This window comes from Perognathus longimembris, chromosome 25 (genome assembly GCF_023159225.1).
Source record: "Perognathus longimembris pacificus isolate PPM17 chromosome 25, ASM2315922v1, whole genome shotgun sequence".
Classification (NCBI taxonomy): domain Eukaryota; kingdom Metazoa; phylum Chordata; class Mammalia; order Rodentia; family Heteromyidae; genus Perognathus; species Perognathus longimembris.
The window spans coordinates 3986445-4011122 of record NC_063185.1 but is presented as its reverse complement, the minus strand read 5'-3'; the positions used below and the strand labels follow the sequence as shown (position 1 = coordinate 4011122).

General features: G+C 42.9%; 1 protein-coding gene and 1 non-coding gene across 3 annotated transcripts in view; one reads left to right on the top strand and one right to left on the bottom strand.

Moving 5' to 3' along the window:
* Positions 1 to 24678, bottom strand: part of Faf2 (Fas associated factor family member 2) — a 56253-nt gene that overhangs the window by 19947 nt on the left and 11628 nt on the right. For both annotated transcript variants that reach the window (XR_007209179.1, XM_048334388.1), the window contains exons 2-8: positions 16496 to 16564; positions 13490 to 13624; positions 9055 to 9131; positions 4873 to 5011; positions 3351 to 3436; positions 3172 to 3263; positions 1240 to 1417 (exon numbers count right to left, since the gene is read on the bottom strand). Coding sequence is in view for 1 of the 2 variants with exons in the window: in XM_048334388.1 (XP_048190345.1) it covers positions 1240 to 1417; positions 3172 to 3263; positions 3351 to 3436; positions 4873 to 5011; positions 9055 to 9131; positions 13490 to 13624; positions 16496 to 16564 (776 nt within the window). In the remaining variant the exon portion in view is untranslated. The remainder of the gene's footprint in view (positions 1 to 1239; positions 1418 to 3171; positions 3264 to 3350; positions 3437 to 4872; positions 5012 to 9054; positions 9132 to 13489; positions 13625 to 16495; positions 16565 to 24678) is intronic.
* Positions 16177 to 16283, top strand: LOC125342258. The gene has a single exon (XR_007209194.1). It is a non-coding gene; the product is annotated as a U6 spliceosomal RNA (small nuclear RNA).

Below are 24678 nucleotides of genomic sequence, written 5' to 3'. Positions count from 1 at the left end.
ATGAATGCTTCTTTAAAAAAAAAAGAAAAGGGGGCTGGGGATATAGCCTAGTGGCAAGAGTGCCTGCCTCGGATACATGAGGCCCTAGGTTCGATTCCCCAGCACCACATATACAGAAAACGGCCAGAAGCGGTGCTGTAGCTCAAGTGGCAGAGTGCTAGCCTTGAGCGGGAAGAAGCCAGGGACAGTGCTCAGGCCCTGAGCCCAAGGCCCAGGACTGGCCTAAATAAATAAATAAATAAATAAATAAATAAATAAATAAATAAATAAATAAATAAATAAATAAATAAAAATAAAAATAAAAAAATAAAAGAAGAAGAAGAAGAAAGAGGCTGGGAATATGGCCTAGTGGCAAGAGTGCTTGCCTTGTATACATAAAGCCCTGGGTTCGATTCCTCAGCACAACATATATAGAAAAGGCCAGAAGTGGCGCTGTGGCTCAAGAGGTGGAGTGCTAGCCTTGAGCAAAAAGAAGCCAGGGACAGTGCTCAGGCCCTGAGTCCAAGGCCAGGACTGGCAAAAACAAAACAAAACAAAACAAAAAACAGGGCTGGGGATATAGCCTAGTGGCAAGAGTGCCTGCCTCAGATACATGAGGCCCTAGGTTCGATTCCCCAGCACCACATATACAGAAAACGGCCAGAAGCGGCGCTGTGGCGCAAGTGGCAGAGTGCTAGCCTTGAGCGGGAAGAAGCCAGGGACAGTGCTCAGGCCCTGAGTCCAAGGCCCAGGACTGGCCAAAAAAAAAAAAAAACCAGACCAGCACTGCTGCACAACTGACTGCTTGCCTGCTCTGTGGAATAAAACATGGCCCCTATTCTGGTACCCAAGCTGGCCTCAAATTCATAATCCTCCTGCCTTAGCTTCCTTAGTACTGGGATTATAGATGTTCTTCATCACACTCAGGATTTCCTGTGCTTTAAAGCTTTTCTAAAATTAATGTATACAATTCATGTAATGGGGGTGGAATTATTACCACTGTACAATTTTTATATTTAAGTTCTTTCTAGGATGTCAGCTATTCTAATTGATACAATTCTCATTCTTGGACAGGAAGCTCTGCCTTTATTGATTTGCACATCTAAAAATGGATGATCTAATCCAGATTAATTTAAGTCAAGTATGCAACTGTCCTGACACCAAACAGGCAAGACACTTAAAGCTGTCTAAGGCAAAGAAACAAACTAGACTTCAAACACATAGCTAGTCCTTTCCTTTCAGGAAAAATCTCTCTAGTACCTTTCCAGCCGTTCTGAGAGCAGGTAAGTCTGGTTTGCGTCCATAATAAACATCAGCTGGTTAATGAGGTCATCAGGTTGAATGAGGCCTTCTAGCCGACCCACCACAGTCATCCTCCGGTCCTTCAGCATGATCATGGCCAGGAATGGATAGGTATTCTCTCTTAATGCCTGTGAGACTGACAGAAACACCCAAGAGATAAAGGGCAAGACTTGGAGATGAAACAGATCAACCCTCCGACTTTCCATGAGAAAGAAGAGCTTTAATTCCAGTTGGGAAAAAAAGAAGGTACATTTCTTCTCTACTTCCTTTTCTCCTTGGGAGAGTTTGGAATAAGTTTGTGTTCCTAAACCAAGGTTTAGAATAGGCTGGGCTTTTCTGGCTGTTAGGATGCTAAGAGAGACTGCAGATCTCAGAAGATAATGCTTCTACCTAATGACAAGGAAGGATCTATAAAGAACCTGGCTACTGGGTGGCACCCGTGGCTCACACCTGTACTCCTAGTGACTCAAGAGGCTGAGATCTGAGGATTTCAGTTCAAAGCCAGCCTGGGCAGGAAAGTCCATGAGACTCGTCATCCCCAATGAACCACCAGAAAACTGAAGTGGCAGTGTGGCACAAAGTGGTGGAGCACTAGCCTTGAGCAAGAAGAGCTCAGGGGCAGTGCCCATACCCTGAGTTCAAGACCCATGACTGACAAGAAAGAAAGAAAGAAAGAAAGAAAGAAAGAAAGAAAGAAAGAAAGAAAGAAAGAAAGAAGAAAGAAAGAAAGAAAGAAAGAAAGAAAGAAAGGAGTGATAGAGAGAGAAGGAAGGAAGGAAGGAAGGAAGGAAGGAAGGAAGGAAGGAAGGAAGGAAGGAAGGAAGGAAGGAAGGAGCCTATTAAGACTAAAAGCAGAGGGCTCTGAATGTGGCTTAGAGGTAGAGTGCTTGCCTAGCATACACGAAGCCCTGGGTTCAATTCTTCAGCGCCACATACACAGAAAAAGCCAGAAGTGGTGCTGTGGCTCAAGAGGTAGAGTGCTAGCCTTGAGCAAAAAAAAGCCAGGGACAGTGCTCAGGCCCTGAGTCCAAGCCCCAGGGCTGGCAACAAAAACAAACAAACCAAGACTGAAGGCAGAGGCTATGAATGTGATCTAGTGGTAGAGTGCTTGCCTAGCATGCATGAAGCCCTGGGTTTGATTCCTCAGCACCACATACACAGAAAAGGCTGGAAGTGGTGCTATGGTGCTATGGAAGTGGTAGAGTGCTAGCCTTGAGCAAAAAAGAAGCCAGGGACAGTGTTCAAGCCCTGAATTTAAGCCCCAGGACTGGCAAAAAAAAAAAGGAAAAAAAAGACCAAAGGCAAGCTAGGCACTAGTGGTTCCCACCTGTAATCCCAGCTACTCTGGAGGCTGAGAGCGAAGGATTGCGGTTCAAAGCCAGCCTGAGCAGGAAAGTTCGTGAGACTCTTATCTCCAATGGACCACCAGCAAAGTGTGAGGGGCCCTTTGGCACAAAGTGGTGGAGTGCTAGCTAGCCTTGAGCGAAAAAGTTCAGGGACAGCACCCAGTCCAAGTTCAAGCCCCATGACTGACCAAAAAAAAAAAAAAAAAAAAAAGGCTTAAGGCAAGCTGCTGGCCATAATTAACTTAAAAATAGAACAGTTCCTGGCAATGGCTCTCTGTAACACACAGGCCTCAGAATCTATGAGACTCGATCCTGCTTCAAAACTTGAGAACTGTGTGATCCTAGCTTGAACTCCTCAAGTCTGTTTTCTATATCATGAAGTAGAAGCAATATAACCCTCACCTCTAAGGCCTGCTGACAAGACTAAATGATGTAAAAACAGCAACTGACATTATGTCTAGCACAGAACACTGACGTCGCAGGTGGCAGCATGTCTTTCCAAAGACATCCTGATCATCTCAATGAGGCAAAAGGAAACACATACCCCTGTATCCCTCAGGTTTGTTTGTGGAACAGGCCCAGAAGAGCATCCTAGTGTTTATTAGTGAAATAACTTCAGGTGCGCAGAGAGTATTGCTGTGGAGTGATGAAAAAAACAATGTAAGAACAACTAGGTCACTACAAACCATGAGAAGAAAGTCAGATGGTGAATCATCCACTTACCGACAGAACTCATCCGAGTCCTGGTGGTCATCTCCATGAAGATAAACCAGGAGAAAGCGAAGCTCTCGCTTGGCATCATTGAGTGCCTGTAAGAGACAGAAGGTCACTGGTGATTATAAAGACCATTCCAGAGCTTAGAGACCCATGTATTAATGAACAAAAAGAAATAAGGAAAAGGTAAGCAAGAGTACAGACAAGTCCTAGGCTTCTGAAGCCTTGGCACCCCTGGCGTTTTTTACCCTGTAGAAAATCTAGGCTACTAAGTTTCAACAAAAGGGTTTAGTGTTGTTAGGATTTAAATTCTGTCAGGAACATAAGTAGACAAGCTGAGGCATACAGGTTCATCAACAAACAGTGGAAAAGTCAGTTGTTCCCACAGCAGAAAGAAAACAGGAGAATCTGACCATGTGGAAAGGGAGCTGAGAATTTTGCCACTTCACAGCTACCAAATTCTTATAAATAAAAAGTAAGTGCAAAGATGAGGCTGATCCTAGGCCACACAGCAATCAGGAATGAGATCAAAGCCATGCTAAGGAGCTAGCATCTAAGCCTCTTGTGTAGCTTGTGCATGGGCGTATCCCGAGCACCTTCTACTCTCATGAGTGTTCCCTCAATGGCCAGAGGTGGCTGACCCTCAGGACCATGGTAGGAGGTCTCCAGCATGGAGCACACGCCTTACTGCCACACAGGAGGTATGTGATATCTCTTGACTGAAGTGGCAGCAGCTGGCAAGGAGACAGAAAAATTGGATGTTGAAAAAAATAAAAGCAGGAACATGGTTTAGTTTTTTTTATTCCCCTTTCTTCAGATAAGGTTTGGGAATCCTGGAGCTTCTAGGATTCTACCCTTTCATCTATACTCATAATATTTATTCCTTATTTTTCTCTGGCAATTTTATATGCTTACTAACCAGAGACCTCTGAGTGTTCTTTGCCTCCTTGGGTGACAAAGGTCTTTGAGGCTTAGAATGAATGAGTCTATGACTTATATGCTATTCAGTTCTGTGACGATCAAATCAGATTTATTAGGCTTTTTCTTCACCACATGGGCAGTCTGGTCAAAGAAGTAAGACAAACACAAACAAGCATAAGGAGGAAAGTGAAACTGCTACAAACAAAAAGGGAAGAACAGGACACTGGTGTTTCCAATTCCAAGTAGGGCACAAACCAGAATGGTTGCAAGAGGGAATGACATGTGCTCACTGAAGAATGGGCAAAATGGGAAGAAGGCATTCCAGGGGGAGGCAACAACACAAGCCATGGCACTGAGGTAGGAGTGCTTGGGTAAGAAGGGCGCTAGAATGGGGTAAAGGAACAAAGTGATCAGAACAGACCTCAGAAGAAGGCTGGCACTAGAGCAAGGAGGGCCCAGGTAAAGGTGTGGCCTCTTTTTCATTTCTGTAGGCAATAAAGAGCTAAGCAAGGGTTTTGAGTAAAAGAATGGCATGATGAGGGCTAGGCTCTGCTTTTCTTATAGACAAAATCATATTGGTAAGGTGGCATCTACAGTTCGTGGCACTGACCTGGCTGTACGTTCCCTGGTAGAAGACAGGGTGTGCCCTCCCATATTTCTCTTCAAAAGAGTGCATAAATGAAACAATGTCCCCAACGGGGTCAGTGACCCGGCTGCGAGGGTCAGGCCGTATAAAACGAAGAGCAAACCTGGGGAGGAAGGAATAAATATCACATGAATTGGTTTACTGTAGTGCATATGGGGTGGGCCAGTTTGTATAGACTCCTGTTAACAGAGCCCAGGCATGGCAGCAAAGGGGACTGGACAGTGTGGAGTGGACCATCAAACCTGAGAGCAGAGTCTGCTTTAAGAGCCACAAAGCTCTGTGTGCTGTTCCACGGCCTGTTTGAGAAGAACACAAACTACTAGGATTATAAATTCCAGCACTGGCCTAAATAAATCCTGAGGTCTTTCTGCAGAAAAACTGAAGGCCAGAAGGGCTAGAAAATGAAGATCATGGGCCTGGTAAAGTTCTCAGACACTGGCTAATTGTGAATATTCTTTTCTTTTTCTTTCTTTTTTTTTTTCTTTTTTTTCTTTTTTTGCCAGTCCTGGGGCTTAGACTCAGGGCCTGAGCACTGTCCCTGGCTTCTTTTTGCTCAAGGCTAGCATTCTACCTCTTGAGCCTCAGCACTACTTCTGGCTTTTTCTATATATGTGGTGCTGAAGAATCAAACCCAGGGCTTCATGTATGCAAGGCAAGCACTCTACCACTAGGCCATATTCCCAGCCCTAATTGTGAATATTCTAAATTAATTAATACTCTTGTGTGTATGTGAACACTAGGTCTTGAACTCAGTGTCTGTGCACTGTCCCTGAGCTTTTTTGTTTTGTTTTGCGCTTTACCACTTGACTCACAGCTCTTCTCTGGCTTTTTGATGGTTAACTGAAGATAAGAGTCTCACAGACTTTCCTGCCCGGGGATGCTTTGAAACATGATCTTCAGATTTCAACCTCTAGAGTAGCTAGGATTTCAGGCATGAGCCACCAGTGCCTGGTCTTGTAAATTTAAACACAATAAAAACACATGGTACCTCAGTCACCAGCCACACTGCAGACAGTGCTCTGCAGCCTCCTGTGGTCAGTAGTTTCCACGGGAGCTGCGTGGAGACAGAGCATGTCTGTCCTTGCAGGAGGATTGGCCAGTGCCATCCCATAGCACAAATTTATTTTTGGAGGTGCCTCTCCCTTTCCTTTCTGTTTTCTTCCGATTTTCAATTTTCAGTTCATGCTCCCAAGGTATGCAAATTATAGATAGGAGCACTTCACACACAAACTTATAATCACAATTTGCCTGTTCTTCCAAGTGGAAGGTGAATTTTGCTTGCTAGCCAGGCATTGGTGGCTCAAACCTGTAATACCTAGATTAGGAGGCCGAGACATGAGGGTTGTGGTTCAGAGTCAGCCCAGGCAGGAAAGTCTGTGAGACTCTTATGTCCAATGAACCTCCAGAAAACCAGAAGTGGTGACATAGCTCAAAGTGGTAGAGTGCTAGCCCTAGCCTTGAACAAAAAAGCTCAAGGACAGCACACAGGCCCTAAAACTCCATGACAAAAAACAACAACAAAAAAAAAAACCCACAAAACTTTTTTGGTTGCTCATTATGGCTGACTGCATGTATGAAGTTAAAAACAGACTGAGATTCTTGACAGGTTTGGAGAGCCATTAACTACTCCAAAGCTGACACGGATTCCTGGCAAGCTCACCCTACCCTGTGTGTCTGGCATCATCCATTTCTTTAGGCTTTGGGTTTCTGCAGAGGGCAAGGGGGTAGAGGCCAATGTGCTACAGAACATGGAACACGTAGCCTGATGATACAGCTAAATTAAAATTAGTAACACATGCCATGCATAACTTCCCAAGGAAAGCAAACAGAATTCATTTACTTGAGGACATTTCAGCACAGAAAGGGTAACTAAACTACAACACTTTCTCTGCTAAATCTTGAGCCAATTCTTAACAAATTCCCCATGTATATACAATTACACTTGGAATTTCTCCTGAGTAATCAAACCCAATTCATTGACACAAACATCCAGAATGCAAAACACAAGAAGTTATGTGTGTGAGAAGGTACTTAGCAATCCCGGAAAAGATTGGTATTTTGATACTTTCTCTTAAATTAATTGTTACAATTTTCTCCTTAACTTTGGGAATTAGATAAAAATAAACATTTTTTTAAATTTCTGATTGCAGGGGCTGGGAATATGGCCTGTGGCAAGAGTGCTTGCCTCCTACACATGAGGCTCTCGGTTCGATTCCCCAGCACCACATATATGGAAAACGGCCAGAAGGGGCGCTGTGGCTCAGGTGGCAGAGTGCTAGCCTTGAGCGGGAAGAAGCCAGGGACGGGCTCAGGCCCTGAGTCCAAGGCCCAGGACTGGTCGGAAAAATTTAAAAAAATAAATAAATAAATTCTGATTGCAGTATATTCCTATGACCAACAAAATTTAAGAGATGTCAAATTAGACTTATGATTTTAAAGGTTGTGATGTGTCCAGCAGTAAATAAGAGGAATGGAAAGAGAAATGAGCAGGTCACTCACTGTGACCATTACGAGCTTTGGAGAAGCCAGGAAGCTTCTAAACAGGCAGTCCCCTAAAACAGCCAGGAGTAAGGCAATTCCTGAACTCCCAAAGCTGCTCAGTCTTCCCTGTATGACACAGGAAAAAACACCCCATAATCTGGAGGGAGGTACACACATTGCACTTCATGCAAGGTACAGATCACATGTCTAGCTCTATCTGCTGGCATGGATGCCCTAAACATTTTAGCTTCCCAAAAAGCTGAAGTGTAGTTCTACATGGGACACCTCAAGTCTGATCTGTCAAGAAGTCAGGTTACACTCAACATTTCCTAATGGTGGACCCTACAGCTCCATTGAGGAGCTCTTTGAATAGTGCACGGAGGAGCTAGGTGAAAGTCTGAAGCAAGTGGGTATATCTATGAACGAGTTCCAGCACCAGCAACCAACGGGTTGCCATGGCAAAAGGAAATATGCAAAACAGTGTCCATGTGACAACAAGGGGAGAAACCTAGAGCTAATTGAGTAACCTCAGAGCAAGAGAATATGTTGGGATTGTGAGTGGTCAGAGAGAGAAGAGGTTTGGGGGTTTCAATTCCTGGAGCATGAGATGAGATGATGGTAAGAAACAAAAGGGAATGGTGATTAACTAACTACCAAGAGCAGGGCCAGGGGCCCTTTCCCCTGCCAAGGGCTACTTGGTACACGATGTTAGCTGCTACTAAGGTTTGTCTTGCTATGGAAAAGCTCCTAGATTTACTGATTTCCATCCTGCCTGCAGCTGCACTGAGTACTCTCTACCCCCGAACTAGGGGGTGGAGATGCGATAAATGTGGTGGGGGGGGGGAATAGTGAGGAGACCAATAGATATGGACAGGTTAATGATTTTTTGTTGTTGTTGTTATATTGGGGTCTGAACTCAGTTGTGCTTACCAGGAAGGAGCCCTACAATTTGAGCTACATGTACAGCCCCATTTTTCTGCACTGGTCCTGCCTGAGGCTTGAACTCAGGTCCTCTAAGTGCTGTCCCTGAACCTTGCACTCTACCACTTGAGCCACAGTTCCAATGAGAGAGAGAGAGGTTAACTGGAGATAATCTCGTGGACTTTCCCACCCTGGCTGGCTTCAAACAGCAATCCTCAGATTTCAGCCTCCTGAATAATAAGGATTACAGACACTAGCCACTCACGCCCAGCTTGTCCAGACCTTTTATTTTGGAGACAGTGTCTCACTTTTTGCCTAGGCCAGCATAGACGGTGATCCTCTTATTTTTGTTCCTCCCATAGCTGGGATGACAGGTGGGCAACACCACACCCAGGCTATTGGGTGAGATGAGATGTCACAAACCCTTTGCCCAAGCTGACCTTGAACCCTGATCCACACCATGTCCATCTCCTAAGAAGCTCAGATTGTAGTGACCGGCTTGGATTGATACTATTTTTGCAAATAAGCAAGACTAATTTAAAAACAATTTCATTTATAAAACCTGCTGCTAAGCTTGGACAATTTAAATTATTTTTATACTATAGTAAAAGAGAGTACAGAAAGAATATTCAATATGACCATAATTGGCAAGTCAAAACTAGTAGAATATTAAAAATTATTCTGGTCATGTTTCAGCTCCAAAGTCTATTCTTGTTATTGATACATAAATGCAGAAGTACATACCTAAATATATCAAGTATCGTGTAATAGGTAAACCGGAATGGAAGCATTATCAAGTAATAACCCCATCCAAGCAGCCCCTGAAATTCCAAAAACAAAGTTAGAAACCCAATATTTTCTATCTCTCCTACTTTACTAAGTAACTAGGTCAGCGTTTTGTCAGCTTTTGCATTCTTCCCTGTGATTTCTCCCTGTGTAACAACAGTTTTCTCTTCCTGGCCATGTCAGCCTTAAATACTATGATTGCCTTTGATATCATTTCATCTAATATTTTCATCTCCCCAAATAAACATTCAATCTTTCCTTTTTAGCCTTAGGCATCAAAACACTACACAGAGAAACAGCAAGATAAACATTAATATTACTTTGGATATTTTTGTAAACACGCAGTAAACATACCGTAAAGCAGCTAATCTTATTAATAACACACATTATTAACATTTATTAATTCATTTGTACTTAGGACTCTGGTTGCCAGATGCCACTTAGATGTCATAGTGTGTTAACCTGAGACTTCTCTGTAGCGATGGCAAGGCACTCTAGAGCTCCATGAAGCTGATATCAGGACCTCAAACACTAAGTCAAGCGCAAAAGCAAGCCCAAGGCACATACAGAGAAGCCCTCCCTGAGTCAGAGAATTGCTCCAGCAATCTGTTACTTTTCTTACTTCAGAAAACCCCAAAACGATTGTAGTAGCCCTTTTCCTCCTTGACCTTCAGTTCCAGTTACCCGCAGCCAACCAAAAGCCTGAACATATTCAATGGAAAATTCAGGAAATAAACAATTCATGAGTTTTAAAATCCACATAGTGCTGAGTAGCATGATGAAATCTGTGCCATCCTGCTTCTTCCCTCCTGGGATATGACTTACTCTCTGTCTAGCATACTCTCCAAGATACCTGCCCAGGAGTCACAACTACGTGACAGTAGCTATTTTGATTATCAGTACCGTATTGATGTGTTTAAGTAATAATAGCCCCATGAAACAAGAATGATGATGATGTTGGCAATTCTGATATGCAAAGAAAATTCCTTTAAGTGAAAAGATGAAAGTTCTCACCTTAAGAAAAAAAAAAGTATGCTGAGGTTGCTAAGATCCACATTATGAACACTCTTTTATTCATGAGATTGTGAGGAAGAAAAAAAGAAATCTGTGCTGATTTTCCTGCTGTACCTCAAACTGTGAAAGTCCCAGCCAAGGTACACGGCAAGCGCTTAAGAGGGAAAAGGCATTCAGTTACAAGGTTTGGTGCCACTGGCAGCTTCAGCCATTACTGGGGATTTCAGAATGTATGCTACAAGAAGAAAGGTGCATTATATATTTGGCAAAGGGATCTCACTATGTTGGTTTCAAACTGGTGGTCATCCAGCCTGAGATTTAACTCTATTTTTCAAATACCAAGTTACGCCACCAAAAAATGCAGGATGAGAGACTAAATTCTAATTGTGCCAAAGTTAAAGGAGTATTTCCTTAGGATTCTAAATGTAAGTATAATAGGTGAGTATAATTCCAGGAATTAAGAAAGATAAACTCCAACATCTTTGGCATTCATCATCAGTGTGTATGTCCCATTTTCTTAACTGTAAAAATCTAAATTTAAAATAGGAAGGCTAAGGCTAAAGGATTGAGAATATTAATGTACCAAAACTAACTAGTGAGACTCTCAGGGCACTGGTGGCTCCTATCTGTAATCCTAGCTACTCAGGAACGGTACAGTGCTAGCCTTGAGCAAAAAGAAGCTCAGAACACAGAAAACAAAGGGGCATGATCTCCCTGATATATGACTGTTAACAAAGGGAGACGAAGAGACAGTAGAGACCAAGTCTGTGAAACCAAAAACTGCTTGTCAAATAGTATTCCCCACAGGATTGGGGCAGCGACCCAACAGTATGTAACTAAAACCAAACAATTACTCAACATATAAAGGTCAAAAATTGACCTCTCAGGGGAATACAATAGCTCAAAAGCTATGTATGTACGTTCATATAAGACTACTGTCGACATATTGTCTAATATCGACATTACATTTAAAGCCCGAGGCGAACTTTCTTGGGTGTGGCCACTGTATATATTCTTGATACATTGTATATTGTATATATGTCTACCTGACCTAGAGAAGGGATAGAAAAACAGGGCGTAAGATATCACAAGAAATGTACACACTGCCCTACTATGTAACTGTACCCTTTTTGCATAACACCTTGTCAAAAAATTTGTGTTCAATTAATAAATAAATTAAATTTTAAAAAAAAGAATAAGAGAGAAGGATCACGTAAGCCCAAGAATTCTCAATCAGCCTGGATAACACAGAAGGAGCCAACCTCTTAAAAAAAAGAAAGGAAGGAAGAGGGATGGAAATAAAGGGAAAGAAGGAAAAAGTACTTGTGTTCTTCCAATACCAGAAAGAAATCTTATTAAAAACAACATTTTTATTAAAAAAAAAAAAAAAAGAAGAAGCAGCAGCTCAGAGACAGAGCCTAGGTCCTGAGTTCAAGCCCCAGAACTGGCACGAAAAAAATAGGAGAAGAATTGGTGAAATACTACATGCTTCTTGCTCATTTGTAGAAGCCAAAAACACATCCATGGACATGTATATATCTATATATACATATATAAATACATACAACTCTTTAACTCAGGAACTACTGAGGTGGTGAGAGGAAGAGAAGAGGGAAAAACTGATGGTGTCTGAGTAACAACTAAGAATTGGGTTGGGCGCTGGTGGCTCATGCCTGTTATCCTAGCTACTCAGGAGGCTGAGATCTGAGGATTGCAGTTCAAAGCCAGCCCAGGCGGGAAAGTCCATGACCTGAGACTCTTGTCTCCAATGAACCACCAGAAAACTGGAAGTGGTTCTATGGCTCAAGTGGTAGAGAACTGGCTTTGAGCTGAAGAGCTAAGGGACAGCGTCCAGGCCCAGAGTTCAAGCCCCATTACTGACAAAAAAAAAAAAAAGAAGAAGAATTACACTCATGCCTGGAAATGTGGCTTCGTGGTAGAGTGCTTGCCTAGCACGCATGAAACTGTGGGTTCAATTCCTCAGTACCACATAAACAGAAAAGGCTGGAAGGGGTGCTGTGGCTCAAGTGGTAGAGTACTAGCCTTGAGCACAGAGAGGCTCAGGGACAGAGCCCAGACCTTGAGTTCAAACCCCAGGACTGACCAAAAAAAAAAAAAAAATTGTACTCACATATGAAGATGGCACAAGGAATCTAGGAAAGCTGTTGATCAATAGAGGGTTGAAGGGCTGGGAATATGGCCTACTGGCAAGTGCTTGCCTCATATACATGAAGCCCTAGGTTCGATTCCCCAGCACCACACATATAGAAAATGGCCAGAAGTGGCGCTGTGGCTCAAGTGGCAGAGTGCTAGCCTTGAGCAAAAAGAAGCCAGGGACAGTGCTCAGGCCCTGAGTCCAAGCCCAGGACTGGCAAAAAATAATAATAATAATTTTAAAAAATAGAGGGTTGAGAGGGCAGGAAAAGAGAAAACAATACAGAGGATTATCCTGATTAAAATGTATGTAACATCTCAAATACGATGGCAAAATTCCTTGGTATAACTAACACACATTCAAAAAAAAAAAAAAAAAGAATGACAGGAAAGCACCACAGGATCCTCATAAGTGGGACAGTGAATGGAGAGCATGAGGGAGGATGGGTATTTCACTTGCATATATGAACACAGAACAAAACCTGCCAACATTTTTAGAAGAAGTATAGGAATAGGGAGAGTGACAGAGACGTGTTTGGTGGGAGACATTGTATGTGTGTATGGAAAAGACACCATGAAACCTCACTTGTCCAAGTAAAATAAGCTGAGAGAGAGAGAGAGAGAGAGGAATAGATAAAACTAAACTGAAGCAAAGTCAACAGATTAACAGATTCTAATTAAAAGTAGGAGCTTTAGCTGGACATCAATGGTTCATGTCTGTAATCTTAGCTACTAAGGAAGCTGAGATCCAGAGGATTGAGATTTGAAGGCTGCTTGGGCAGAGAAGTCTTTGAGAATCCATCTCCATTTAACTAGCAGAATGCCAGAAGCATGGCTTAAGTGATAGAGAGCAAAGCATGTGTTTAAACCCTAGTACTAGCAAAGTAGAAAAAAAAAAAAAAAAAGAGGGACCCTCTATCCCTCTATTAAACCTACATCATACGTTTTGATATGTCAATGAAACTGTCCACATACTCAAAACAAGGCACAGGAAACACTCTCCAAATAACTAGCAAAGAACAGAAAAAGGTTTCTATAACAATTTATTAAGAAATCAAGGGAAAATGGTATAAACACTAAATCTACCAAGGGCCCACCCAGGCCTAGCTAACACATTTACATTCTAAGTATCTTTCTTGTTCCTATCATACAGAAATCAATACAAACCCAGGTGAATGAGCTTATAAAATAAAAAGTGGGAAATGCCAGCTACAAAATAACTTGCCCTTGGTTGTGGTCTTGAGACAACATAGCTGTAGATCCTGTGGTCAGCTGTATTAACCTGAAGGGGTCGGGATGGAGGAGGGTTGAAAACACTCGGTACTCCCTCTTGCTCATTCAGCCTGTCCTGTACAGCAGCCTGAGAGGGAAAACAGAGTAACAAGACTTTCAGCGATGCTCAAATGAACCCAGAGGGGATGCATGTACTACTGCTCAGTGTCTCCAAACAAGGTAAGCTTTACACAAAGGTAACCTGACGAGTGCATTTGCAAAGACCTTTCAACCTCTTTTACCAGAGGCAATGAAAATTCACATGTTGTAGAACAGAGCAGGGAACTTGTTTTTGTAGAAGAGACTAGGGAACTTGTCTGGAAGCAACTGTTATGCACTAAGCATGTTGCTTTTATTCACAGGAGTGTACTACTTAGGGTGCTGAAAACAATGTACTTCACTGTGGGAGGAAAAAAAATAGTCCAGCCGGGTACTGGTGGCTCACACCTGTAATCCTAGTACTCAAGAAGCTGAGATCTGAGGATCATGGTTCAAAGCAGGCCAGACAGGAAAAGTTTGTGGGACTCTTATCTCCAATTAACCACCAGAGAACTGGAAATGGAGCTGTAGCTCAAAGTGGTAGAGGCTAGCCTTGAGCAAAAAGCTCAGAAACAGTAAACAGAGTCTAGTTCAAACACAACTGGCAAAAACAAAAAAACACAGTCCACACAGAATACAACGTGGACAGTGGTCCTGGAATTGCTATGAAACAGACCTGATGACTGCTGTCTGATGGAGGACTTAAAAAGAAATCTAGGTCTAAGCCAAGCACCAGTGGCTCACGCCTGTCATCCTAGCTACTTAGGAGGCTGAGATCTGATGACTGCGGTTCCAAGCTAGCCAGAGCTGGAAAGTGTGACTCATCTTCATGCTCAGGGATAGCACCCAGGCCCTGAGTTCAAGCCCTAGGACTGGCAGACTCAAAAAACAAACAAACAAAAAACAGAAATGTAGCTCTGAATCCTACCAGTGCCACTGCCCAGAAAAGTCATTCCATCATATGAGCTTTGGTTCATCATATGCAAAATAAAGGAACAATAATAGCTCTGAGTTAATTTGAAACGTTAATGAGATGTGTACACATAAAAATTCTAACACATCTATACACCACTAATATTCATTTAAAAGAAAAACTCATTTCTCTTTTCAACTCTGCCCTTCTGTCCCAGTATAGCAAAAAGGTGACCAGACCCAAAGAAATACCTGGCCTCAGCCTCTGCAAAATATTCTATGTCACAACTGATTGGGATTCCTTTTTTTGTTCCTGGACTGTAGCTGGAGCTGCTTAACACCAAAGTCATAGGATGAAGACTGGCTATTCCAGAAAGATCAGCCATATGATTTAGGATGGGAACTTTGAGTAACTTGGTACTAGTCAATTTGGAGACTGAGTCAAACACATGGGAAGCCAAATGAATCACCATCAATCTTGCCTATGGAATGAAGCCCAATAGAAACTCAGGTTCACATGTGTAATCCAAGCTGAGATCTGAAGATCAAGGTTTGAAACCAGCCTGGGCAGAAAAGTCTATGAGACTCTTATCTCCAACTAACCACTAAAAGCACTAGAAGTGGAGCTGTGGCTCAAGTAGTAGAGTGCTAGCCTTGAGCAAAAGAGCTCAGGGACAGCACCCAAGTCCTGAGTTCAAGCCCCAGAGCAAGTGGGAAAAGGGGGGAGTTACTGCCTCAGGATGCTTGAGCTCAAGCACATTTCTCTGGTTAGCAACAAGTAGTGCATATCGTCACACAGGTGTGCCGGGGGGTGGGGGGGCTCTATAAGAGAAAAGTGTGTCAGCTATACCTTTGAGGACGGTGGAGACTCTACCCTACTACATCATTTCCCTATCACCTACTATAGCCATGAATGTAAAGCTTCCAATGAGTTCTAGTGAACCATGCCCCTGAGGGTGGTTTTTGAAACCCTCAGAATTTGGAGTTGCTGTTAGAACTAAGTGTGGTCTTTGAGAGGGCCAGGAGTCCTCTGAACCTAACAGCTGCCTTAAAATTCTGTGATCTGACTAATTTCAAGAAGCACCCTCCCCACATTCTTGATTCAACAAGGAAGTTTTACAATTCAACTGTTAAACTGAGGCTAAGACAGGAAGATCCCCAACTTGAGGCTAGCCTCAGTGACCTTGTAAGTTCAGGGCGCACTCTGGGCTACATTCTGACACCCTGTTCTCAAAAGCAAACAATTCATTACCAGTGCAATGGTGCTGGGAAGCAGGAGCTTTGGGAAGTGATGACGTCACCAGACTAGAACATCTACTAAAAACAAAAACACATGGAGTGGCAAGATGATAAAGACTACCTGGAAACTCCCAAAGAGTAAACTAAAAAATATTCATTAAGAAGGTTCTCATTAAGGTTCTGGATAAAACTAAACATAGCCAAGCACTGGTGGTTCATGACTATAACCCTAGCTACTCAGGAGGCTGAGATCTGAGGTTCAAGATTCAAAGTCAGCCCACACGGAAAAGTTCATAAAACTCTTATCTCCAAAAAGCCAGAAGGAGAAGTGTGGCTCAAGTGGAAGAACACTGGGCTTGAGCAAAAAAGCTGAGACAACTCAACCTCCAGTACTATCACAAAAAATAAATAAACAAAAAAATTCTAAACAGCCATTAAGAAAACACAAGGCTGCTCATTTAGGCAGCACATATACTAAAATTGGAATTATACAAAGAAGACTAACAAAACCTCTATGCAGGGATGATGGGTAAATTCATGAGGTACTGAATATTTAATTAAGAAAGAAAACAGGGAAGCACTATATTAAAAGGTTTGGTTCACACTTGTCCTAGAGTTTCATAAATTTTCACATCTTCCGTATTTCTCATACTAGTATTTTTAAAAACTAAGGAGTCATAATGCTGAAAGAAAAGTCCTGTGAAATATATATATATTCTTTCATTAGAATAGAGGGAAAAAATTAAGATTAGGATGAATCCTATTGTACCTCTATGTTCCAGTTATGCTGTTCCAAGGTATGCCGACACTGATCCATAGATTCTATCCCAGTCAGATCCTGAAAAGGATAAAGACAAGATGTTACTTTGGGAGAAACCAAGAGTATTTACTATTTTTATCTCTAATGGAATCATTAATGAATTAAATGTTGAAGGTGATATGAAAGTATGTCAAAACTTCACTGATTCAGCTAACTATTCCTCTAGAAACTATTTCAAAAACCTCACTGTGCATCAACATACTGGGTTTGTTTTGGTTTGTGGTGCTAATGTATGCTTGGCCAACACTTATTCTAACACTAGGCTACATCACCAGCCCCAATGGGATTTTCAAACTCTAAATCATTAGATGGCAGGCTGATTACTGAAAATGCAAATTTTCTGTCTGGGGGTGGACACTAGCAAGAGGGGTTAGGACTAACAAGGATAAGGAGGGTTGAATATGGGTTGAAATAAGAGTATCTGTAATTATGAAAATAGAACATCAAAATGTGTTGAAACTGTTTTGAGAAGGGGCCAGAGAGGGGTGAGACTGATTGGAATATGATGTGAATTTGTGCAAAAATAACCATGAAATGTAAAGCAATTAAAAAAATACAAATGTCTATGTAGGATTAGGGGTATAGCTAGCTCAGTGATAGTATGTTTTCCCTGCATACAAAGGGCCTGCCAAGAGAAACACAGAATTTTAGAATTTTCTTTTGTGTGTGTGTGCGCTGGTCCTGGAGCTTGAACTCATGACCTTAGTGCTGTCCCAGAGCTTTTTTTGCTCAAGGCTAGTGTTCCACAGCTCCACTTCCAGTTTTGTGGTGCTTAATGGGGAGGTAAGCATCTCACAGGCTTTCCTGCCCTAGCTGCCTTCAAAAGGTGATCCTTATATCTCAGACCCCAGAATAGCTAGGATTACAGGTGTGAGCCACCAGCATCCCACTCTAGAACAGTATTTTAAGTCTTTGATTGATTGTGTAAGGTAGTCAATGAAGGAGAACACCACAGCTCTATTCAGGCAGGAGACAAAAGTTTATTCCTGAACTGCTGGCCTGAGGTCAAGATCAACAGGGTTGAACCACCCGCCCTGGGTCATGTCTTGGTGGGGGAGGAGGATTTGGATGTGAAAAAGGGCGAGGTAACAGCATCCAGGTGTGCCAGTTACCTAGGTAAGGCAGGTACTAAGCAGACTTAAACAGGTGGGAACAGGGGTGGGGAGGAGGCACCTGCACAGGACTTTACAGATTGATGAGCCCCACCTCCACTTCTGATTAGAGATTTGTCTGCCTTCAAAAGAGAATCTTCAGGGGCTGGGAATATGGCCTAGTAGTAGAGTACTTGCCTTGTATACATGAAACCCCTGGGTTCGATTCCTCAGTACTACATACATAGAAAAAGCCATGGGGCTTGGAATATGGCCTAGTGGCAAGAGTGCTTGTCTCGTATACACGAAGCCCTGGGTTCAATTCCCCAGCACCGCATATACAGAAAATGGCCAGAAGTGGTGCTGTGGCCCAAGTGGCAGAGTGCTAGCCTTGAGCAAAAAGAAGCCAAGGACAGTGCTCAGACCCTGAGGCCAAGCCCCAGGACTGGGGGGAAAAAAAAGTTATGAACATTGTAGAGAGACTATCCAGAATAATTGCACATCTTCAATATACTGAAACCTAATCTAATTTGCAAGCAAAATCCTTTGTAAGTAGGGAGGCAGTTAAGCAGGAAGCCCAACAGAACAAACCTGTATTAAAACCACAAGACACACCCAGGACAGGATCATTCATTAATCCATCAACATACAGTCAATGATTTGGTATTTAAGATACCTAGGATATAAACGCACCTGTCCTCAGTAAATCTGCATCCTATTGACCAAAACAAGCCACATACACAGAAAATAAGTAAACAGTTTCATTTTGTTCTGAAAGTCCTTCGGATTGGGTGTTCAAGGAAGGCCTCCTCAAGGAGACTACAGTGCAGATGTGTGTGAAAGACTGGGACTAGACATGGAGAAATATCAGAACAGCAAGATGCAGGGCTGGGAATGTGGCCTAGTGGTAAGAGTGCTTGCCTTCTATACATAAAGCCCTGGGTTCAATTCCCCAGCACCACATATACAGAAAACGGCCAGAAAAGTGGTGCTGTGGCTCAAGTGGCAGAGTGCTAGCCTTGAGCAAAAAGAAACCAGGGACAGTGCTCAGGCCCTGAGTTCAAGACCTAGGACTGGCAAAAAAACAAAAAACAGAACAGCAAGATACAAAATGTTTTCAACAAACAGATATGTGATATTATGTATTTATCAAACCTCACATAACTTCACAGTAATAAAATTTCACTTTAAAGGCTGGTGGCTCATGCCTGCAATCCTACCTACTCAGGATGCTGAGATCTGAGGACTGTGACTCAAAACCAGCCCAGAGGGAAAGTTTGAGGGATTCTATCTCCAGTTAACTAGCAAAAAGCTAGACTAGAGGCATGGCTCAAGTGGTAGAGCTGAACAAGCCAAGCAAGTTCAAGGCTATGAGTTCAAACATTGTTGCATATGTATTTGACGCTTGCATACATGCACACACACTCACGCGTACAAACACACACAAAGAGAAACCCCTCTATCCTCATATAACTAATGTAAGCTAAGAAAAAAAAAATTAGGGGCTGGGAATATGGCCTAGTAGTAAAGTGCTCACCTCACATACATGAAGCCCTGTGTTCAATTCCTCAGGACCACATATAAATAGAAAAAAGTCAGAAGTGGCACTGTGGATAAAGTGGTAGAGTGCTAGCCTTGAACAAAAAGAAGAGAAGGACAGTGCTCAAGCCCTGAGTTCAAGCACCAGGACTGGCAAAAAAAAAAAAAAAAAGTCATTTAGGGGGTCAGAGGATCCCTGGATGGAAGAGACTGTGAGGAAAGAGTCTAACTGGGGGCTGGGGATATGGACGAGTGGCAAGAGTGCTTGCCTTGTATACATGAAGCCCTGGGTTTGATTCCCCAACATCACGTATACAGAAAACGGCCAGAAGTGGCACTGTGGCTCAAGTGGTAAAGTGCTAGTCTTGAGCAAAAAGAAGCCAGGGACAGTGCTCAGGCCCTGAGTCCAAGGCCCAGGACTGGCAAAAAAAAAAAAAAAAAAAAAAGAGTCTAACTGTACTGCACATCAATGAAATAACCTCCAGTAAGGGGCAGAGAGGGAGGGCTGCTAACCTAAGTAACTGCATGCTCTTGACCAAAACAAACCGCACACACACACACACACACACACACACACACACACACACACACACCACACACCACACACACACACAGACATTCTTCCATAAGTGGAATCTAGAAGGTCAAAGACAAAAGGAACTGCACATAACCACTGTCCTGTTTTCCAGAGTATGAATCAATCTGAAGCCACTTATCAGTACACATACACTGGACCCAAGCAAGTAAGTAAACAGATGTGGGAGCCAGCAGAAGTGTGAGTTCCAGGTAACTACAAAGGGAGGCTGGGGGTTGGGAATATGGCCTAGTCGCAAGAGTGCTTGCCCTAGGTTCGATTCCCCAGCACCACATATGTAGAAAACGGCCAGAAGTGGCACTGTGGCTCAAGTGAGAGTGCTAGCCTTGAGGAAAAGAAGCTCAGGGACAGGGCCCAGGCCCTGAGTTCAAGCCCCAGGCAGGAATGGCAAAACACACAAACACAAAAACAATTTCTGCAATGTAGATCTGGGATCATGATACATGAGATCAATGGGATCAATATATATAAGATCTGGGAACAGTAAAGTATGAACTCTAGTTAATAATAATGTATTGGTTAGTTTGAGGAACATAGCACTAATATTTGTAATGTAAGGTTTTTTTACTAGAGAATTGAGTGTGAGGTATATGTATATGTAGCTCAGTGGGAAAGCTTGCCCAGCATATGCAAGCCCACAAGAATGTGATCCTCAGCAACACACACACACAAACATACACACACACAAAGTGGAGCAACACAGAAAGGGGGGAAAACTCAGTGTGAACAAGCTTGGCAAGTTGGCAGATAAGATCTGAGAAGGCAGGAGATGCCTCATCTAAGGGCAATATTTCTCAATCTTATCTGCACCTAGGCAACTTTAAAAACAGCAATTTAGTCAGTCTCTAAAGGTGGAGCCTAGGCTCAGGTAATTTTCTGTAAGGCTGAGGAATGTCCAATGTCCCCTTGATTCTGAAGTACAAGGCTGAGTGTCTCCAAATCCAGAGCCTTAGACCTAGTCAGTGGAAGTCACATGATTCTAGGTATACTATTTAAAAGTAATTCTCAGAAGTAGAGGTATGGCTCAAGTGGCTGAGCATCAACCCTGAGTAAAAAGCCTAACCAGCTGGGAACCACTGGCGCATACCTGTAATCCTAGCTACTCAGGAGGCTGAGATCTGAGGATCATGGTTCAAAGACAGCCCAGGCAGGAAAGTCCATGAGACTACTATCTCCAATTAACAACCAGAAAACCAGAAGTGGCACTGTGGCTCAAAGTGGTAGCACTAGTCTTGAGCTGAAGAGCTCAGCATTCATGCCTAGTGTTCAATTCCTTAGACCACCAAAAAAAAAAAAAAAAAAAAAAAAAGGCTAACCAAAGGCCTGAGTTCAAGCCCCCAAACTGATATGCTGACTCTCGCTCATGCTCATTGCTTATGAAACAAATGCAGAGCAAATACCAGCAAGAAAATTACATAGAAGTCTGAATGAAGGGGCTGGGAATATGGCCTAGTGCCAAGAGAGCTTGCTTTGTATACTTCATGAAGCCCTGGGTTTGATTCCCCAGCACCACATATACAGAAAACGGCCAGAAGTGGCGCTGTGGCTCAAGTGGCAGAGTGCTAGCCTTGAGCAAAAGAAGCCAGGGACAGTGCTCAGGCCCTGAGTCCAAGGCCCAGGACTGGCCAAAAAAAAAAAAGTCTGAATGAAGACTGGTGCTGGTGGGGGGGAGTGAGAAACAAAGAGCAGATATATTTAGGGTCTATTTTTGAAGTACCCAAAAGGACTGGATGATAGATTAAAGGTGTGGGGTGGAAGAAACACATTTTAAGTGATAGTGCCATTTACTAAGGATAAGAAAAACTGCTGAAATAATTTCATAATTTTACATGAATAACATGGTGTGTGTGTGTGTGTGTGTGTGTGTGTGTGTGTGTGTGTGTGTGTGTGTGTGTGTGTGTGTGTTTTGATCCTGGGGCTTGAACTCTGGGCCTGGGCGCTATCCTTAAGTTTTTGTGTTCATTCTACAACTTGAGCCACAGCTCTACTTCTGGCTTTTTAGTGTTTACTTGGAGATTAAGTGTCTTATAGACTTTCCTGCCTGGCTTGTCTTTGAACCCCAATCCTCAGGTCTCAGCCTCCTGTGTAGCTACAATTACAGACAGGAACCACCAACTTCTGGCCATTCAAGACTAAAAAACAAGTCTTAGCTGTGCACTGACTGGTTGCTCACGCCCGTAATCCTAGCTAATTGAGGAGTCTGAGTCTGAGGATTGGGGTTTGAGGCCATCCTTGAGACTCTTATCTCCAGTTACCCAACAAAAAGTTAGAAGTAGAGAGGTGGCTGAAGTGATAGAGCACTAGCCTTGAGGAAGAAAAAAACAAAAGCTCAGGGATACTGCCCAGATCCTGAGTTTACGCCTCAGCTTTGGGGAAAAAAATGGAAACTGTTAAGACCTGGGTGAATGTACTCTTACTGATTTCATCATACCGAATATACTGTGAATATATTGAGGACACTGCCTGTCCTCAGTGGAGTCAGCAGGACACCTTATATCTGTCCAAAAGGTCAAATAGACAAGTACCTGGAACTTGCATAATGCTCTCCCTGTGAAAATAGTTGCACCAATAACCAGAGTTGGCTACCTGGGTTTTCTCAGTCTCTTCTTTTTGTTGCTGCTGCTGGTGGTGGTGGTTATGGGCCTTGACCTCAGGGCCAAGGAGTTACTCTGAGGTTTTTCTCTCAAGTGAAGCACTCTACCACTTTGAGCCACAGCACCACTTCTGGTTTTCTGCTGACCAATTGGAGTCTCAAGGACTTTCCTGCCCAGGCTAGCTTTGAACATGGATCCTCAAACCTCAGCCTCCTGAGTAGCTAGGATTACAGATATGAGCCACCAGCATCTGGCTTCTCTGTTTCTTATACCTTGAAATGTTAAAAACTTAAGAATGGGAGAATATAGGAGGGTTCTTTCCTGTGATTTCAACCACTGATAATACCACTGATCTATAGTTTTACTGTAGTTCCTTCCAGTTCTCCACACTCCAAGAATAGGGTTTAGGGTATTGTTTTATTTCGTGGTGGTACTGAAGCTTGGTCTCAGGGCCTTGAACTTCTTTCCCCTGGTACTTTACCACTTGAGCCACAACCATAGTTCTGGCTTTTTTTGCCAGCCTGGGGGATTTGAACTTGGGGCCTGAATGCTGTCCCTGAGGCTCTTTGTGCTCAAGGCTAGCACTTTTACCAGTAGAGCCACAGCACCACTTCTGGCTTTCCCTTAATAGTTTATTGGAGGTAAGAGTCTCACAGACTTTTCTGCCCCACTGGCTTTGAATCACAATCTTCAGATCTCAGCCTCCTGCGTAGCTAGGCATTAGCTACCAGTGCACAGCTCACTCTTACTTTTAGAGTACTCCCTCATATCTTGTCTTTCACAGTCCATGTAGTAGTTATAATATCTGAACTAGCTCCAACAATTTACATATATGACAAGTGCTTCCAACTTCTATTAAAATAGCTCTCTGATCAACAACAATTCTGGTTATAAAGTTCCTCTGACTTTAGGATTGTTTTTCTTTAGGACTCAGTTAAGATATTGGGCCAAGAAATATGAATACTTTTAAACCTGCTATGTGGTGCCAAATACATTTTTAAAGGACTGTTCTAATTTACATGACACAGGGCAGGTCTCAATGGGAGTCTAAAGGTGGGGTATCTCAAGTCAATGTTCATTTCTATTTCAGTGCCATCATGAGTATTTTGGAATGCCAGATGTTTCAAGCAGAAAGAATATTACAGTTTTGGCAGGGATACGCTATTAGCTTTGCTATTGGTTCTTGCTTCCACAATAACATAATGTTTGGCCACCAAGCATTTCTGGAAGAGGAAAAACACAGAAGAAAAAGGTTTAACAACCGCAGTCACGTTTCAGATCCTTACAAAAGAATTTCTTTACTGGCTGGGGATATGGCCTAGTGGCAAGAGTGCTTGCCTCCTATACATGAGGCCCTAGGTTCGATTCCCCAGCACCACATATACAAAAAATGGCCAGAAGTGGCGCTGTGGCTCAAGTGGCAAGAGTGCTAGCCTTGAGGGGGAAGAAGCCAGGGACAGTGCTCAGGCCCTGAGTCCAAGCCCCAGGACAGGCCAAAAAAAAAAAAGAATTTCTTTACAATGCACCAGATAATTTTCTTTACTTATTTATTTTATTATCATTATAAAGGTGATGTATTGAGGGGTAACAGTTACAAAAGTCAGATAATGAGTACATTTCTTTTTGGACAATGTCACCCCTTATAACTTTTTTTGTTAAAGCAAAATTTTTGTATGCTGTTCCTGGGTCTTGAACTCAGGGCCTGGGCACTGTTCTTTGAGCTTTCATGCTTAAGGCTAGCATTCTACCACTTGAGCCACAGCTCCACTTTCAACTTTTTGGTGATTAATTGGAGATAAGTGTTCCCAGACTTTCCTGTCTGGACTGGCTTTGAACCACGATCTTCATACCTCCTATCTCTCCTGAGTAGCTAAGATTCCAGGTGTGAGCGAGCCACCATCGCCCTAGGTACTGTTAGAGATTGAACTCAGGGCCTATCAGAACAATAAGCATATGCTCTATCACTAAACTATACCCTCAGCCCTATAGATGAAAAAACAAGGAACAATAACAATAAACACTTATTTATCTCTACTCCCAACCCCCAGTATAGTCTACCATACAGTAGAAAATGTCTGAGTGAGGGCTGGGAATATGGCCTAGTGGCAAGAGTGCTTGCCCTGGGTTCGATTCCCCAGCACCACATATATAGAAGACGGCCAGAAGTGGCACTGTGGCTCAAGTGGCAGAGTGCTAGCCTTGAGCAAAAAGAAGCCAGGGACAGTGCTCAGGCCCTGAGTCCAAGGCCCAGGACTGGCAAAAAAAAGAAAAAAGAAAATGTCTGAGTGATTAAGTGAATGATTCCTATACCCA